Genomic DNA, 16,415 nt, shown 5'->3' with positions numbered 1-16,415 from the left:
TTTCCAGTAGTTTCTATTTTTAAGAGCACACTAGTGCTTCGACTAGTTTCCGTTTCTGGTTTGAAACGAAAATATTTCAAAATAATAAAATAAAATGCAAGGACGTTAATCAGTACGGTTTGCTGAAATTACTCTAATTTGACTGCAGTAATTACAAGTCTAAATAGCTATTATAATTGAGGAAATGTCACATTCCCACAAAAATCAAAAGTACAATTGAAAACGTTCTCCTTTATCATGATTGTAAATTACATGGAAACCAGTAACCGGAAGTGATTACTGGTCGTTCAACATTGCTAACTTCAATAGCGGTGAGCCGAGTTAGCTACCACGGTTGTCGCCATGTCAGCCAGGAAGACGTCACGCTCAAAGCCAAACGATGGGGATAAATATTCGGTGTTGTTGCCCACCTATAACGAAAGGGAAAATCTCCCTTTGATTGTGTGGCTTTTGGTGAAATATTTCGATGAAAGGTGAGTTCGGGAGAACCAGCAGCGCCGCTCGGATAAGAGTTTAGTGCAAAACGACTCACTGATGAGGTGTCACTCAGCCTAACTTGGCCCCTCGTTTTAACTATTAAACATTCTTAACGTTTAGGCTATACTAAACGTTGAATGTTAAAGTACTGAGTTTTGCTAGAATTTTTAAACATCGCATTATAAATTTGTTTTTCCAGTGGTTACAAATACGAGATTATCGTCATTGACGACGGAAGCCCCGACGGGACACTAGAAGTGGCGGAACAACTCCAAAAAATATATGGCGAGGACAAAATTGTAAATAATTTATGTAACATTGTATTTATTGTCTTTCAGATACACATTTTCTGCGTATATTAACATAGTATTTGATATCCCCTTATTAAGCTTCTTCGGCCACGAGCATCGAAGTTAGGCCTGGGTGAGTTCATATCTGGTTTTAAAATAATAATAATACAAAAAGGCATAGTCTTGCGTTACAGGCAATAACGGACAGCTGTTTCCTTCCCCCTCTCAAAATGATAAAGGCACCGCTTATATCCACGGCATGAAGCACGCCTCGGGAAATTTTATCTTCATAATGGATGCTGATCTCTCCCATCACGTGAGTGCAGCCTACAATTCTACTATGTCAATTATGATGTTAGAGTTGACAAAATGTGCTTTCTCCTTTTTTTTATGATTATTATTTCAGCCCAAATTCATCAAAGAATTCATTGCGTAAGTATCAATTTGTTTGCTTTTCAACTGCTACACTGCCAATAGACTGAGGTGAAGTGGAACTGAGTGGAACAGTTCTGTTTCATTTACACAAGACAAATCATGTTTTCCCTTTGCTCAGGAAGCAGAAGGAAGGCGATTACGATTTAGTGTCGGGTACTCGATACAGAGGCAACGGAGGTGTCTATGGATGGGACCTGCGCAGGAAACTCATCAGGTAACAAAAGTGACTAGATGGGAACATGCATGGTAAACAAACAGACCAGAACTGTCGTTTCATGTTCTGTTTTCTGTCTTGCACTCAGCCGGGGTGCTAATTTTTTGACGCAAGTGCTGTTGAGGCCCGGTGCTTCAGACCTCACGGGAAGCTTCAGGTAACCTTGAGTGTGTCCAAAATACACACTGGACTCTTTTATAGGTGTACCTCAAGTGAAATCTAATTGAAGCGCTGTCGTAAAACCCCTGCCTTTCCAGCAATAATAATGCTCAAATTCATTTCATACATTCATTGAAAAGATGTATATCATTGGTGACAACTTAATCTCTTACTTCCTCAAATTAATCTGTCACTGTCAGACAGCGTTTCCAACCTCTCTTGAGCTAAGGTGCATATTTTACATTTGAAAAATTGAAAAAATGGATACACGTGTTAATTAGGTGTGGTATCTTCTGCTATCTAGTTAAAGTGGATTTACTTGTTCTGCCTGTAATGATATGTTTGCTGGCGTAGATAGATCTATAAATATTGATTATTTTTCGTAACTAATACTTTTCAGCCCGATTAAGGGAAATCATAATGCGTTTGTTCTGTGTGAACATCAGATTGTACAAGAAGAAAGTCCTTGAGTGTCTGGTTGAGCGCTGCGTGTCCAAAGGATACGTCTTTCAAATGGAGATGATTGTCCGAGCCAGACAGCTCAACTACACTGTTGGAGAGGTAAGTCGTTCACATAAAACCAAGCCTAGTAAGCCTGTTTCAAAAATTTCATTCAAATGTTTATCATACACACATGGACAACATTGCTGGTATTCCCTGAGAAGTGATTAGGGCTGTCACTATTGAATCTAATTTCTAACTTGATTACTGGGTGAATTATTCCATCCAATAATGGATTAATCAGATGGATTTGCAGCTCCTCACAAGATGTGATAGATGGCTGAGTGGGTAACACCGCTGCCTATGAACATGGGGGACACTGTTTCAAATCCCAGTCATGAACGGTAAAATCCAAGTGGGTACCTAGGCAAGATGTTATACATTGAATTGTGATGATTTCTCAGCCACAAAAGCCTTCTGATTTATTTCATTGCTTGACTGCAGTATCATCTTTCCACCAATAAAGGGTATTAATAGACTATCAAATGAACATGAGTAGTATGAATGCAGTGCAATGCAGTACAATGTTGACTGGAAATGTCTCTGTGGATACTATAATATGGTGTTTGCGAAGTTTCGGGGACCCCCCCAAAAAATTGTGTTGACCTATTTTTGTGGTCAAGCTATTCGACTAAGTAGACCAGCCCTAAAACTGACAATAACAAAACAAAATCAATCGGACGAAAATACTAATATGTAGCACAGGGGTGCCCAACCTTTTTTGACCAAAGGTCTACTTTTCAAGCAGCCAATTAACCTCGATCGACACATTACCGCACGTGCACACGTACATTCTGAAATCCCTGAAAATAACATACAGCCTTCATTTCATGACTAAATTGAGAAATTTGGTGACTGATTTGACTTTTCTTTTAGGTTCCCATCACCTTTGTGGATCGAGTCTACGGCGAGTCCAAACTGGGAGGGAATGAAATTGTGTCATTTGTGAAAGGCCTTCTCACGCTTTTCGTCACGACATGATCACTTCATATGTGCAATACTGGGTATCCATGACCTGCCAGAGTTGTACATTTAGGACTTTTTACAATATTAATTGGCCCCTGATATGTGATGAAAAGGTTTCCCCACCCTTGGTTGAAGCAGTGACTGCAAATGATGAGGTTGTACATTCCCATCCTCCTCCTCCTCCTCTTCATTCGACTTTGCACAAAGTGTATATGATGTCTGCTCATTCCTAAGGCACACAACTTTACCAAAAGTAATGCTGGATGTCAGATTGGATACGCCATGAACGATTTGAGCAAAAAACAAAACAAAACAATTACTGGATTGTTCAATAGCAATGATTTTGAAATACAAGGATTCCTAGAGACACAAGTGTGTTGTATTTGAGTCTAATTGTCCCAGATACTGTATAATGTCGACCTCACAGTGCAGTTATTAATTCATTAATGTAAAATAGCTGTTCGTATACATTTTGTTTTCTGGTTTCACTGTACAATATGAAAGTTGTGGACCAACTTTTAAAAAATGCCCCCACCAGAGCGAAACACTTTACTGTGAGCAATATAGTATAGATATACTTGAAGAAGTGATGCTGGAAACTACACAGGGGGAAAAAACGACCTTAACACGAGTTAAATGGTTCAAAAAAAGTATGCAAGTTGGACACAAATGGCCAACAGATCCAAATAAATACCCCACTTATTCTGTGATATTGATGTATTTATTATTTATATGTAATTAACGTGAATATATATATATATATATATTTTTTGGATGCAGAGCTTTTGTAGCTATGGTGCGCATGCGCAATTCAGAAGACGCCCCCATCGATAAGGACGCCCGCTGTTGGCCAAAATGGCGTAACTTCCGTGCAGCTCCCCTTTTTTGTTTTTCAAAACCCGACATGGTCAACGCTGTGAGCTCAAAAAACTTTGGGCGCAGGAAACCTAAAAGGGAATAAGTGTTCTCTTGGGACAAACGTCGACTTTTAAATCACCGCGCGTGAGAGACAATTCGGCCGCTGTATGCTAATCAGACCATACGTCACGTCCGCTCTTTTATTTGCGCCATTTTGGATGAGGGCACTTTCTCGGCTGGATGTGTATTGTCTGTCAAGAGAAGAATGGGACACGGAAGCATGTCGTTATTAACATAGGGACGCTTTCCCAAGATTATTAGACATGTCTTTTTCCTTTCCTTGAACACGTGTCTCCCCTTTCCAATCTTTAAATCGTCACATGAGGCAAGGAACGTGTGTGTTTCTGCTTGCTGAGCAGAGGAAGGAGGAGAGCCCGTTTCGGCGAGGGAAACCAACGGAGGGGTGACTGACTCTACTGACTGGACTCGACTCTCTCCTCCAATTCGGAACTCACCTGTACGGATATCGGCGACTGAGCGGGGAGGGGGGAGTAGTGGAAGGGTCACTCCATCGCTTCGGTCGTCCCCGCCGGGGTGACGCTCTCCACTCAAAACGCCAGGCGCGGATGTAAGAGCAGGTAAACTTGTATGTCACGATTACATAGTTTGTCGTTAGCTGCTAATGTCCCCCGACTACGATGAGGGAAACGCAAAAATGTATTTATTGTTTTGTAAACGAGGGCGTGACATAAAGATAAAAATGATTTATCATCAAAAGTTAAAGGAACGAAGAACCCATTATCGGACAAGCAATACAAACTAGCTGTCGTCTCCCACCGAGACCCTTGTTGTGGGTTAGCTTAGCATGCTAAGCTAGTCTAGCCAGTGCGCTGTTTGGTCACTCTTTGTCAAACAGTGGCAGCTTTCCTTTTGTGCCACTCAAAAAATGTGCTGGACTCGGCATGTCACATTTCCATTCGGGTGTATATTACACTACAGGAGAAACATGAAAGGCGAAATTGGGCTCTGTTGGTTTACCAGACACGATTTTCATCTCTTGTTTTTCTTCTCTTTCTTTTTGGGGAGAAGGGGGGGGGGGGTCAGAGATGTTAACGGGTTTCCAGGTGTCACTCAAATCCTCATGTTTTGAGTACAAAAATAGGAGGGTCACTGTCAAAGTCACCCGAATTTCCCCCTTATTCTGACTATTAAAGATGAGCACTGGTGTCAACCAAGGTTCATCTGCGCATCCCAAACTTTGTGGGTGTGGGGGTGTGTGTGATGTCACATACAATTTGAGGGCATAGACTAGATGACGGAAAACGGGATATGAACCCCGTTTGGTGGACCATCAAGGTTTTTGCAGGCCCTCATGTTGGGTATCCATTGAGGTGGTTTTCTTCCAGGCTCCTCTCTTTCACTCCCTCCCTTCCCTCCCACTCAGCATTGGCTTCTCTCTCTTTCTCTCTTGCTCCCTCACCACTGTTCTTCCTCCCAGCCAGCCCCCCTCCGCCTGGTTTTTCTCACCCGTTTCCATTTTCTCCCTCTGCCTCTGCTCGTCCTCACCCTTTCTGCCCCTCCCTCCCCCATTCCCTTTGAGCCAGTCTGTCCGACCTCCCCCGTCCCATCCCCCCTCTGCTTCCGTCGCTTGCTGGCTCCCTCCCTCCTCATCCTCTCAGCAACCCACCCTTCCTCACCCCCCAGAGCCCATCCTCTCCCACACCCTCCCTCCCTCTTCTCCCTCTTCTGATTACTCCTTCTCTCCCTCCACTGCAGACATATTGTAGAGGCTGCTGCTGACTCAATAGGAGGCGCCATTCTGTGATGGTGTTGGGAGGCAGAGAGAGAAGGGGAGGCAGAGCAGGCAGAGGAAAAGTCAGGCATTATGTAATGGAGCTCCTCGCTAGCGCCACCTACATATAATGGTAGTAGATAGAAAAGTAAGGCACCAAAGGGGTTTGTAAATGGAAATCAGCTGGCTGGTTGGCTGTCTTGTTGGTTACTGTTTTGCACTCGGCCAGCAGATTCAGTGAAACCTCTTGAAGTTGAATGTCCCCAGAGTCTGTATAATTACAAATTCTATCAACGTTGTTCGGGAAAAAAAATGTCTGAACCATGAAATGCAACACAATAACTCAGTTCAGCGAGTGTCAAAGTATTGTATCAGTGTGTGAGGACTCTCATTCAAAGATTACAGCATCACCATACACTGTTGTGTATTTTAATGTAAGTTAGCCTGTGAGATAGGGCTGGCCATTTAATCACTCTTTGCAACACTACATGAGAAAAAAAGTGCAACAGACTTCAGTGTGTGAATTACTCTTCCACAAAACCAATATTTGGGCCAGCCAAACCATGTCATTTGATGGCTCTTTGTAAGCATCATGCCTTTTGATGAAAAGGACAAGAAGCACTTATTTTCACATAATCTCCAAAGAAAAAGCTGCTTCTGTTATTTTTGTGGAAGCGGATGCAAGTTCATGCTGGTTTAAAAAAAAAACTGTTTCAAAGTGTATGTGGTGTCAGGAGAAATTAAGCAAATCCCAGAAGGAAAAACAAAACAAACCATAAAACTTGTTTTGAATAATGTCTTACATTGGCTGTTTCAAAGCGAATGGGGAAGAAAATCAATTAACATTTAGTGGAGATTTTATTTTATGGCCAGTCCTCGTTCAAAATAATTGTTTCTACATTTGAAAGAAGTGGCTAGTAGAGCCGCCTCGCAGTTATGAGGCTGCGGTTTTGAATCTAGGCTTTGGTCTTCCTGTGTGGAGTTGTTCTCTGTGCTCGTGTGGGTTTTCTCCCACATTCCCAAAACATGCATGTTAGTTTCATTGACCAATTTAAATTGTCTATAGTTGTGAGTGTGATGGATTGTTTTATCTAAGTGTGCCCTCTGATTAGCTGCCAACCAGTCCAGTGTGTACCCTAGCCCTCGAAGAAAAGTTAGCTGGTATGGGCTTGGCTTTGCCTGTTACCCTGAACAGGAAACGTGTGTGTGTGTGTGTGTGTGTGTGTGTGTGTGTGTGTGTGTGTGTGTGTGTGTGTGTGTGTCTTGGGGGTTACAAATGTACGTATATGGTAACAAATAAATGGCTGGATGCAGTTAAGAGCGTGGCTCAAAGAGTATCTTGTCAATTTTTCCCATGGTAGACCAATTTTCAGTTTGTAAATAAAGATGATGTAATCAGGCTGCACACGCATTGTTGGTGCAGAAAGAACAATGGGGTATGTTAAAGTGTAGCCAACTAACTGTAAAGGATCACGAAAAAAATGAACGTTGCAAGATCGAAAGCATCTTTGCAATTGTCAGTGCAGTGTTTTTCAAACCCTGTCCCGCGAGATATTGTCAGGTGTGCCGTGGGAAATTATCCAATATAGTATGCCTGTGCGGTCTATTGCCTGATGCAACGGCACCAATGTTCACTCTAAGCTGCGCAACTGCTCAGCGCACAAGGAAATCTATCCAGCGCAGTGATGAATGAGATATGTAACTTTTTTTTCTCTATCAATTTGTCGTGTAATTCAGGGAGTGACAGGTGTCCAGCCAATCACACGATACGATGCAATGACGCTATGCAGCCACGAAACAAACTCCGACTGAGAATAATGTTAATGATAAAAGATATAGCGCAACAGCTCTGATCACAAGCTGCAATTGCAGACTGCTGAGCGCGAACAACTCTCCGGTGACGTAGGTCACGCGCCACCGTAGATTAAAGATTGATCTGCTTTATTTTATTTTTTAAATACCATTGTCAAGTCAAGTCAAGGCAACAGTATTTATAGAGCACTTTCAAACAGCCATCGCTGCATACAAAGTGCTGTACATGGAGCAATTTAACATGCACAATAAACAGTAAGACAAATCGGTAATAAAGGCGGTAGAAAGCACCAAACAGTAAAATCAAGAACAAATCTAAGTCATGCTGAGTCGAATGCCAAAGAATACAAGTGAGTTTTGAGGAGGGTTTTGAAGATGGGCAGCGAGGAGGCTTGCCGAATGTTCAGTGGGAGGTCATTCCAGAGAGAGGGACCAGCAACAGAAAAGGCTCGATCCCCTCTGAGCCTCAGTTTAGTTCTTGGTACTTCTAATAATGTCTGGTCCAGAGACCTGAGGCGCCGGGCAGGTGTGTAGGGGCGGATGAGCTCAGAGAGGTAAGATGGCGCGAGATTATTCAGAGATTTGAAAACAAATAAGAGGATCTTGAAAATAACTCTAAAATGAATGGGGAGCTAGTGATTTTCTGAAAATGAGACTGATAGTCTGATTTGGGTGCAGTGTACATTAACACCAAAGAAATATATTACTAACATGTACAAAGACACACAAATATTTGTCTTTTTTCTCCTATACACTCCTCACGATCGACTTGGGACCAGTCCGCGATCTACCAGTCGATCGCAATCAACCTAATGGGCACCCCTGGTGTAGAATCAAAGAATATCTTCTCACCTTTTGCCATCGCAGCCTACTTGCGCTCTGAGTGGGTCAGTGACCCTCTCTGTAACGCACGTCTGTCTGGCTGGTGTGAGGCAGTATGGATGCACAGTGAGGAAACATAATGCTGTCAATATCAGTAATTACTGGTGGAATGAAATAATATGCAGCATGTGTAAGGTGTATCGTTTTCAATGTTGTCTGTGCCCATTGTTGCAAAAAGACAAAAGGGGACACTTGACGTTCGATGAAACTTTTTTGCAACGCAGGCAGCTGTTTGAAACAAAGGCAGCGTTGAAGCACACAAAGCAGAATATCAACATTCACATTATGTTCCAAAACCAAAATGATCTTTGTCAATGGATAACAACAAAATGCTGAGGTGGTTTATTGTTGTACTGCTCCTGGAATATCCTAAGTCATATGGTTGTCACTGGAGCACACCAGTTGGCAATTTCTGTTCTCTCTCATGTTTTCTCTAATGTATTCTCTCCTCCCTGACCATGCAGTGTTTAGTCCAACAGATAGCCATCAAAATCTAGCTGCTTATTTGTCTTAAATGTTCATTAATGTACTTTCAACACAGCCTAACACAACTCATCTAGCGTAATGCAAAAATACCACGGAAAATTAAAGTTACCGGAAGTTCACGTCATAATTGTGGTCACCACAGGTCTCAAACTCCGGTCCTCGAGGGCCGCTATCATGCCTGATTCAAATAATCAGGATTGTTATCAAGCTCCTGCAGAGCTTGCTGATGAGTTGATCATTTGAATCAAATGACATGCAGGATAGCGGCCCTCGAGGATCAGAGTTTAAGACCAACCAGCTGTTGTTACCTTGGGGCCCACGTTTTCCTGTTGGTGCAAAGTCATTGGATTGGATAAACTTTATTGTCAAATGTACTGTATGTGTAACATACAGCACAGACTAAATTTCTTCCCTCTCAACATAAAACAAGAGGAGCCGCTGCGGGTGTCCGCGCCGCTATCAAAAGAAAAGTTAACAAAAAAAAGACAAAATAATACAAAACAACACGAGACACAGACAGTCGTGCACTCTTAACCACTTTCCTGCATACACTTTGTTGTCTGAAGCAGTTATAGATGAAAGAGGAGCGAATCAAAGTGTCCTTTTCACCAGTGGATCAAAGACGTCATGCTGCAATGTGCACACGTCTGCTACAAGCTAAGCTTGAAGCAACAAGAAGCTGTAACATCCAATAACGACAAAGAGAGATTGGCTTTCTTCTCCTGTCCCATGTAAGTCCGCTTCAATTCCAGGCCGCGACTCCCAGTTCCACATACGCATCGGCGCTCTGCGCTGACGCTCCTTTCTTCTCATCGTCGGCTCCTCAATCCATGCATCCATCCAGCCGCAGACTGTCCATCAGCACCGACCTTTTCATGACTCACTTTTGTAGGCTTTAACAATAAATACCATGTTCTGTTTTAAAATAACCTCTGAAAATGCGTCGTATATTATACTTTCAAACACGGTTTCCAATGAGTTTGATGTACCACCAAAAGCATATAGCTTGCCATGAAGTTCTTCAGCCAGAGGCTGAGCTGCACTGTATTTGTTTACAAAGAGAACAAGTGGCTAAAATGTGAGACAGCTACGCTTCCTGTCGCTTAACTAATGATCTATCCATCTATGAGCCATGTGGGATCTTGGTATTTCTATGAATGTGAGTGTTTTTTTTATTATTGTCCTTTAACTCATTCGGTACCAGCCAATTCTAGACCAAGTCTGAAAAGACGTTTAAAAACGTCTTTGGGAGTGAATGAGTTAATTGGCTGGTGACCAGTCCAGGGTGTTTCCCTCCTCTCACCTGAAGTCAGCTGGGATGGGCTCAAGCTCACCCATGACTGTAACGAGGATAAGTGATATTACAAAAATGGATGGGTACGAGACCAGATTTTATGGATACGCGTTTTATTTTGCTTTTTATTTATTTATTTATTTATTTATTTTATTTTATTTTATTAAATATAGTCCAACGACCTTTGTTTTTTTTTTTTTTTTCCGAACCAGGCCACCAGAATGTTTCAGCTCCCTGTCAACAACCTGGGCAGCCTACGCAAAGCTCGGAAAAATGTTAAGAGGGCCCTGGGAGACATCGGCTTGGAGTACTGCAGAGATCATCTTGAGGTGAGCTTGTGGACATTTTTGACTGCTTTATTTATTTCTGCTTTTGATTGACGTGGGAAACTAGACCTAAAAAGAAATACTGTATCAGCTGGTGTGATGTTTCTGTCGCCTTACAAGCATTATTTCATGCCAATATTTAGGAGTAGTTCTCATTTGGTCCCGTGTTGACTAAATAATGAGGATCATTAAGGTCTGAAGTACCTTGTCCATTATGTTCTTTGTAGGAAGCGCACATTCAGAACCAGGGGTGCCTAGCTCAGTTGTAGACTGCAAACAATAACTGCTTCGATCACTCAGTTGTTTTTATATCACCTCTAATATTATGTAATAATAATCTCTCACCCACTCCTGACATTTATACTGCTTATTCTCCATTTATGACGATATCGACATACAAAGATTCAAGGTTACGACCGGTGCACAATTAACTATTATGAACAGTGGTCATTATGCGGTCGGGCTGGGCGATCATGGAAAAAAAATTAATCACAATTATAATGAGTGATATTCAATTCACAATTACTTAACACAATTATTTGTTGATTTTGAAACTTTGTATATATATATTTTTTCAACCACCAAAACTCAACTTGAAAATCTTCAGAACCTTAATGGAAAAAACAGAAAAGAAATTATTTATTCATTTATTCTGTTCCACTTATCCGAGCTCAGGTCGTGAGGGCAGCTGCTTAAGCAGGGAAGCCTCAATTTCCCTTTCCCCAGGCACATCGTCCAACAATAGTGTAGACACAGAATACGGTCCACTTGGTCTCAATGTTCGCCACCTCTCCCGGGACTTGGGCGAAGTTCTGCCGGAGGTAGAAGTTGAAACTCTTTCTAACGGTGTATTCTTAAGCAACGTGTTGTTAGCCCATCTATGGGATTTTCCTTTACCTGCTAGCACTAAGATGGTAGTGTTTCTAAAACAAAGTATATGTTCTATTTAAATATACAATGTGTGTAATTATTTTTATTGTGCGTTTAGTTTGACAGTTAACTCCCAGTGTCACCTAATCACTCATTTTGTTGTTTCGCAACTTCTCATGATAGCTCAGCACTTAGCTTCTCTGTCCTTCTGCTGTTCCTTCCCCATCCTCCGTTTGTGGCAACAGTACTTGTCAGAACTGTAGCCTATTCACTGCAATGGAGGCGATGATCGGTGACTTATGCAGCGTTGACACTGGGCACAAAGCAAACTTTTTTCTCCATGGCACTGCAAAGTGTTTAGCCATGTTAGCTAGCTCGCCATCCAACACATGTTATGAGCATAAGCAAACAACCAGTGATTTCTGACACAAACTACCAATGATCTGTAACATTTGACAGCTCTGAAAATCAAGCTGAAGTGTCAATAAACACGTTAAAGTATGTTCATGGAAGGCAGAATGCCACGCATCACGACACAGGGGGTTCAGGGTGCTTTCAAAAAGCAGGAACTTGCATACACGCGGTATTCAGCACAGTAACCCTTTTTCATTTTGTTTTCATGATTGCCAGAAGCCCACATTGAAATCACGATTGAGATTTACTCAACTGCCCGGCGTTAGTCACAGGTGTGCTGAACTGACTTTGGGCAGAGGCAGGATATAGACTGGATGCCAGCCAGTCGCAGGGCACATATCGACAAACGTGAACAAATAAATATTTATGCAAAATGGAGGGCACTATCGGTATGCAGTCAAAAGATAAATAACAAAGGCACGCACATGACTTTCCTTTGGCCACTCTTTGGCTACCGTTATTGCAACACTCCAAGATTTCACAATTGTGGCTCAAGTAGTGTTTTTCAAACACTGTAAACCCGTAAAGGTACAACATTCGTGCAATGGTGGCTGCTAAAAGATGAACGCAAAAGTGGTTGTCACCACCGATCATCATGACATCTCCTCAAAAAGCAAGCAGATGTTAAAGTTTAAAATGTTCTTGAACAGAGTTGGAAAAAGTGTTCAAATGTCTTGTTTCTATGCGCAGGACTTTAAAGCCTATACCCCCCCAGAGGTGTATATAAAGCACACTTCTTGGGAGGATGTGTGCATGTGGGAGCCATCGCATACCAAAGTCCAGGTATGTGGATATTTAGTAGGTGTCGCCAAAACATAGAAATGTTTTATATTGTTTCGAAAATAAACTATGATCCTCTCTGAATGCGTCTCAGGACTACAGATCCAAACCTTTCTGCTGCTCCGGTTGCCTCTTCTCATCCAAATATTTCTCCGCGTACAAGAGCCACTTCCGCAATGTCCACAGCGAAGACTTTGAGAACAACATCCTGCTTAACTGCCCCTACTGCACATACAACGGGAACAAAAAGAGCCTGGAGACGCACATTAAACTTTTCCACATGCCCAGCAACAACACCATGCGCCAGGGTCCCGGCGCCATGCTGGGCGTCGCCAGTGGTCTCATGAATAAGGATGGCCTCCTAAAGAGGCCAGGGGACAGCATTGAACAGGCCGTTTACTACTGTAAGAAGTGCACCTATCGGGACCCTCTGTACAATGTGGTGCGAAAGCACATCTACAGGGAACACTTCCAGCAGGTGGCTCAGCCTTACATCGCAAAACCAGGAGAGAAGACAAACACTGCCAATGGCAGTCCCACCGCAAAAGCGGACGGTATCGGCGCACACAGCGCTACGAGTCATCAGATCCACTGCAAGAAGTGTCTCTTTGTCCCAAGGACCTATGAGGCACTTGTTCAACACGTCATCGAGGACCATGAGAGGATTGGCTACCAGGTGACTGCCATGATTGGCCACACCAGCGTGATCGTCCCGCGGCCTAAACCTATCCTGCTGATGCCCCTGAAAACTCACGGAGACAAGACCATAATTGGCATGGGTCCGAAGGGGGCCGTCATGGCCACCAGCAGGCCATCGGCTTCTCAGCCGATGGCCCGGGTTGCCACCACATCAAAGCCGAGCTTCATTTCTCAAAGTCTCCTCACCGGGAATAAACATGAGTCAGTCGGCTTAAAGTCAGGGACCAACCAGCCATTCTGTTTCGCAGGCCAACAGGCAAAGCCCATCCTACCGGGGAACGCCCAGGTTTCTCTGCAGCCACACTCGGCAAAACATCACTTCTCCGGAGGCAGCCTGCGGAGCCCGGTAGTGGTCAGCGCAGTGTCCTCCCTCAAGTCCAACCCCCTGGGTTCACGAGTCCAGGCGGCGGCCACCACCTTTGCATCAATCACCGCCAAGAAAAGTGGCTCGTCTGTCCTCAGCACATCTTGCACCCAGAAGTGGAAAATTTGCACCATTTGCAATGAGCTCTTCCCAGAGAACGTTTACAGTTCTCACTTTGAGAAAGAGCATAAAGCCGAGAAGGTTCCTGCCGTGGCCAATTACATCATGAAGATTCACAACTTCACCAGCAAGTGTCTCTACTGCAACCGCTATCTCCCCAGCGATACCTTGTTGAACCACATGCTCATACACGGCTTGTCCTGCTCACACTGCCGCGCCACCTTCAATGACGTGGAGAAGATGGTGGCTCATATGCGTCTGTCGCATCCAAACGAGCCGGTGGGCCCTCGCACCGATTCGCCGCTGACCTTCGATCTCACCCTGCAGCAGGGCAACCCAAAGAACGTTCAGTTGATTGTGACTACCTACAACATGAAAGATGCCCCAGAGGAGTCCGTGGCTTTTCATGCCCTTAACACATCCATATCGCCTTCCCTGTCCACCTCCCTGCTGTCAGCCAAGAGGTTGTTGTCTCACCACCCACCTAAAATACACTCAGGTGTACCTGACAGTGCATCTCTCAAGAATGTCCCACAAACGTCTGTACCATACAAGAGGGACGTGGGAAAGACCCTCTGTCCCCTGTGCTTCTCCATCCTCAAGGGCCCCATCTCGGACTCTCTGGCCCACCATTTAAGAGACAAGCATCAAGTCATTCAGACTGTCCACCCGGTAGAGAAGAAACTAACCTATAAGTGTATTCACTGTCTTGGTGTATACACAAGTAACATGACTGCCTCCACCATCACCTTACACTTGGTGCACTGTCGAGGCGTAGGCAAGTCCCACAATGGACAAGATAAGTCCGCTCACGCCTCCCGAATCAGTCAGGGGCTGGGCAGCGCCGTGAAACGAGCCGCCCTCGAAAGTACTGATGCTAGTGCACCAAAAAAGAAGAGGCGAGGACCTCCTGGGGAGAGAGCACACCCGAGAGATATGAACGGTTCATTTGACGAAAACCCCGAGGACCCCATCGCCCTTGCCCTCGATCCCAAAGGACTTGAAAACGAGTCGTACGAATCGAGAAAGGCGTTTCTCACTCGATACTTCAATCGAGTGCCCTACGCCACGCAGCGAGAGGTTGAGAAGCTGGCGGCTGGTCTGTGGCTGTGGAAGTCGGACATCACGAGCCACTTTGTCAACACGCGCAGAAAATGTACGCAGGAATGCGAAAGCCACAACCCTGGCGTCTTACTCGGATTCAGCATGCACGAAGTTGGCCAAGTGAGCCACGGGCTGACGTTGGACACGGTCAGCGGCTCAAACCAGAGCCAACCAGGCCAAAGGCGCACGTCCAGGATGCGCTTGGGACTGTCAGAACGAGCCCGCCAAAGGCGCAAGGAGTTGGTCGCTGCGAATGGCGGCGCCGGGATCGTCAAGGGTTTTACTCCCCAACTGAACGTCACCACAGACCAAACCGAGACAATCAACAGCATCCTACTGCACAAAACGCCCGCAGGCCCCACCGAGCCCATCGCCATCGACTCCGACAGTGAAGAGGACGTCCGGCGGGAGTCGTCACGAGCGCTCAGTCACGCTCCAGGAACTGAGGAGAGAACGGCGCTCACGGCGGGGGCCAAGGTTGCATCAGACCTACAAGACGCGTTTGAAGACGACGATGAGGATGACGACGACGATGACGATGATGACGACGACGAGGATGAAGGGGTGCACTTTGAGAACGGCTTTGGGCCCACTGAGGCAGCCAAAGGAAGGGATGCGCTGCCCATTATTATTCCCAAATTTGTACCCTCGTCTGCTCGGCGGGGTGGCGACGGAGCACAGCTGGGTAAGCAGCAGCAGGTCTGACTACAAAGACCTGCAGCCCCACACCAACAAATCTGCCTCACCTGGACCCAAGGATCACACAAAGGGACTCCAAACAAGCCATCCAACGACATTAGGATTAACTCGACAGCACTGGACAATGTGCAAGCTTCAAAGAGTACACCCTGAGTTTTTAGCAAACTAGGAATATCAAGTATTTTGGCTTACATCAACCAAAAGGCTTTAGCATTGATTTAGCCACTGGATTTGTAAACATGACCAGATGATCCATCTTTTTTTTTTTTTTTTTAACCCACTTTTTCTGAGAAGTTGTAAATTTGTACAGTCTTTGACGCATTTGGACAGATGTTGCCGTACATTTTCTCTTGGATATTTGCGATAAAGTCTAAGGTAGACATCACTCTGCTTCATGATAGGTGTTGCTTTGGTGGCTGGTCTTTTCTTATATGTTAATTTTATTTTTTAACGATAAGTAATTCTTCTTTTGCAAAATAAGATATGAATAAATAATTCTGTTAAATTGGTCATTTTATTTTAGCACAGAGCTGTTCTCGTTTGAGCAGATTACAGTATTTTTGCAGCTTTGTGCTTATTAGCCATGACTGCAGTCTATTGCTGTTTTTAGCATTACCTGTTATCTTCGCTCCTCCCCCACTCACACATAAACAACTGATGACTGGATGGTAACATCACATTTAAAAAATATATATTTACTTCATGTTTCTTTAATTCATGCGTGTTTGTTTTACACAAGTTTATTTTCCACTTGCGTATTTAAAAATAAAGTGCTGTGAATGTTTCTCACAGGAATGTTGGCCAAACCATCTTGATTTAATTTTAATGGTTGGGTAAATGTTTTTATATGGTTATTAAGAATCTACACACACC

At 44.0% G+C, this 16,415-nt stretch overlaps 2 protein-coding genes across 2 annotated transcripts; both read left to right on the top strand.

Annotated features, from left to right (window-relative positions):
* Window positions 1–224: 224 nt before the first annotated feature.
* dpm1 (dolichyl-phosphate mannosyltransferase subunit 1, catalytic) lies at window positions 225–3,414 on the top strand. The gene is made up of 9 exons (XM_086105624.1): window positions 225–473; window positions 677–776; window positions 867–900; window positions 1,007–1,083; window positions 1,174–1,199; window positions 1,321–1,416; window positions 1,505–1,573; window positions 2,022–2,136; window positions 2,953–3,414. The coding sequence occupies exons 1-9, from the start codon at window positions 343–345 to the stop codon at window positions 3,055–3,057; spliced, it is 753 nt and encodes a 250-aa protein (XP_085961750.1). The 5' UTR covers window positions 225–342; the 3' UTR covers window positions 3,058–3,414.
* A 700-nt stretch (window positions 3,415–4,114) lies between these two features.
* On the top strand, window positions 4,115–16,348 carry adnpb (activity-dependent neuroprotector homeobox b). Its single transcript, XM_086105614.1, has 4 exons — window positions 4,115–4,538; window positions 10,379–10,495; window positions 12,467–12,559; window positions 12,651–16,348. The coding sequence occupies exons 2-4, from the start codon at window positions 10,388–10,390 to the stop codon at window positions 15,546–15,548; spliced, it is 3,099 nt and encodes a 1,032-aa protein (XP_085961740.1). The 5' UTR covers window positions 4,115–4,538; window positions 10,379–10,387; the 3' UTR covers window positions 15,549–16,348.
* Window positions 16,349–16,415: the final 67 nt, after the last annotated feature.

This window comes from Hippocampus guttulatus, chromosome 1, assembly GCF_054856545.1.
Source record: "Hippocampus guttulatus isolate MCC_2025c chromosome 1, RoL_Hgut_1.0, whole genome shotgun sequence".
Taxonomy (NCBI): Eukaryota; Metazoa; Chordata; class Actinopteri; order Syngnathiformes; family Syngnathidae; genus Hippocampus; species Hippocampus guttulatus.
This window is presented reverse-complemented; position numbering and strand designations above follow the sequence as displayed.

Excerpts from the sequence above, each read along its gene's own strand:
- dpm1 (XM_086105624.1), top strand. The coding sequence starts at position 343 with ATGTCAGCCAGGAAGACGTCACGCTCAAAGCCAAACGATGGGGATAAA. Across the intron at positions 1,417-1,504 it reads CTGCGCAGGAAACTCATCAG|CCGGGGTGCTAATTTTTTGA; the intron begins GTAACAAAAGTG and ends TCTTGCACTCAG. Across the intron at positions 2,137-2,952 it reads TCAACTACACTGTTGGAGAG|GTTCCCATCACCTTTGTGGA; the intron begins GTAAGTCGTTCA and ends CTTTTCTTTTAG.
- adnpb (XM_086105614.1), top strand. The coding sequence starts at position 10,388 with ATGTTTCAGCTCCCTGTCAACAACCTGGGCAGCCTACGCAAAGCTCGG. Across the intron at positions 10,496-12,466 it reads ACTGCAGAGATCATCTTGAG|GACTTTAAAGCCTATACCCC; the intron begins GTGAGCTTGTGG and ends TTCTATGCGCAG. Across the intron at positions 12,560-12,650 it reads CATCGCATACCAAAGTCCAG|GACTACAGATCCAAACCTTT; the intron begins GTATGTGGATAT and ends AATGCGTCTCAG.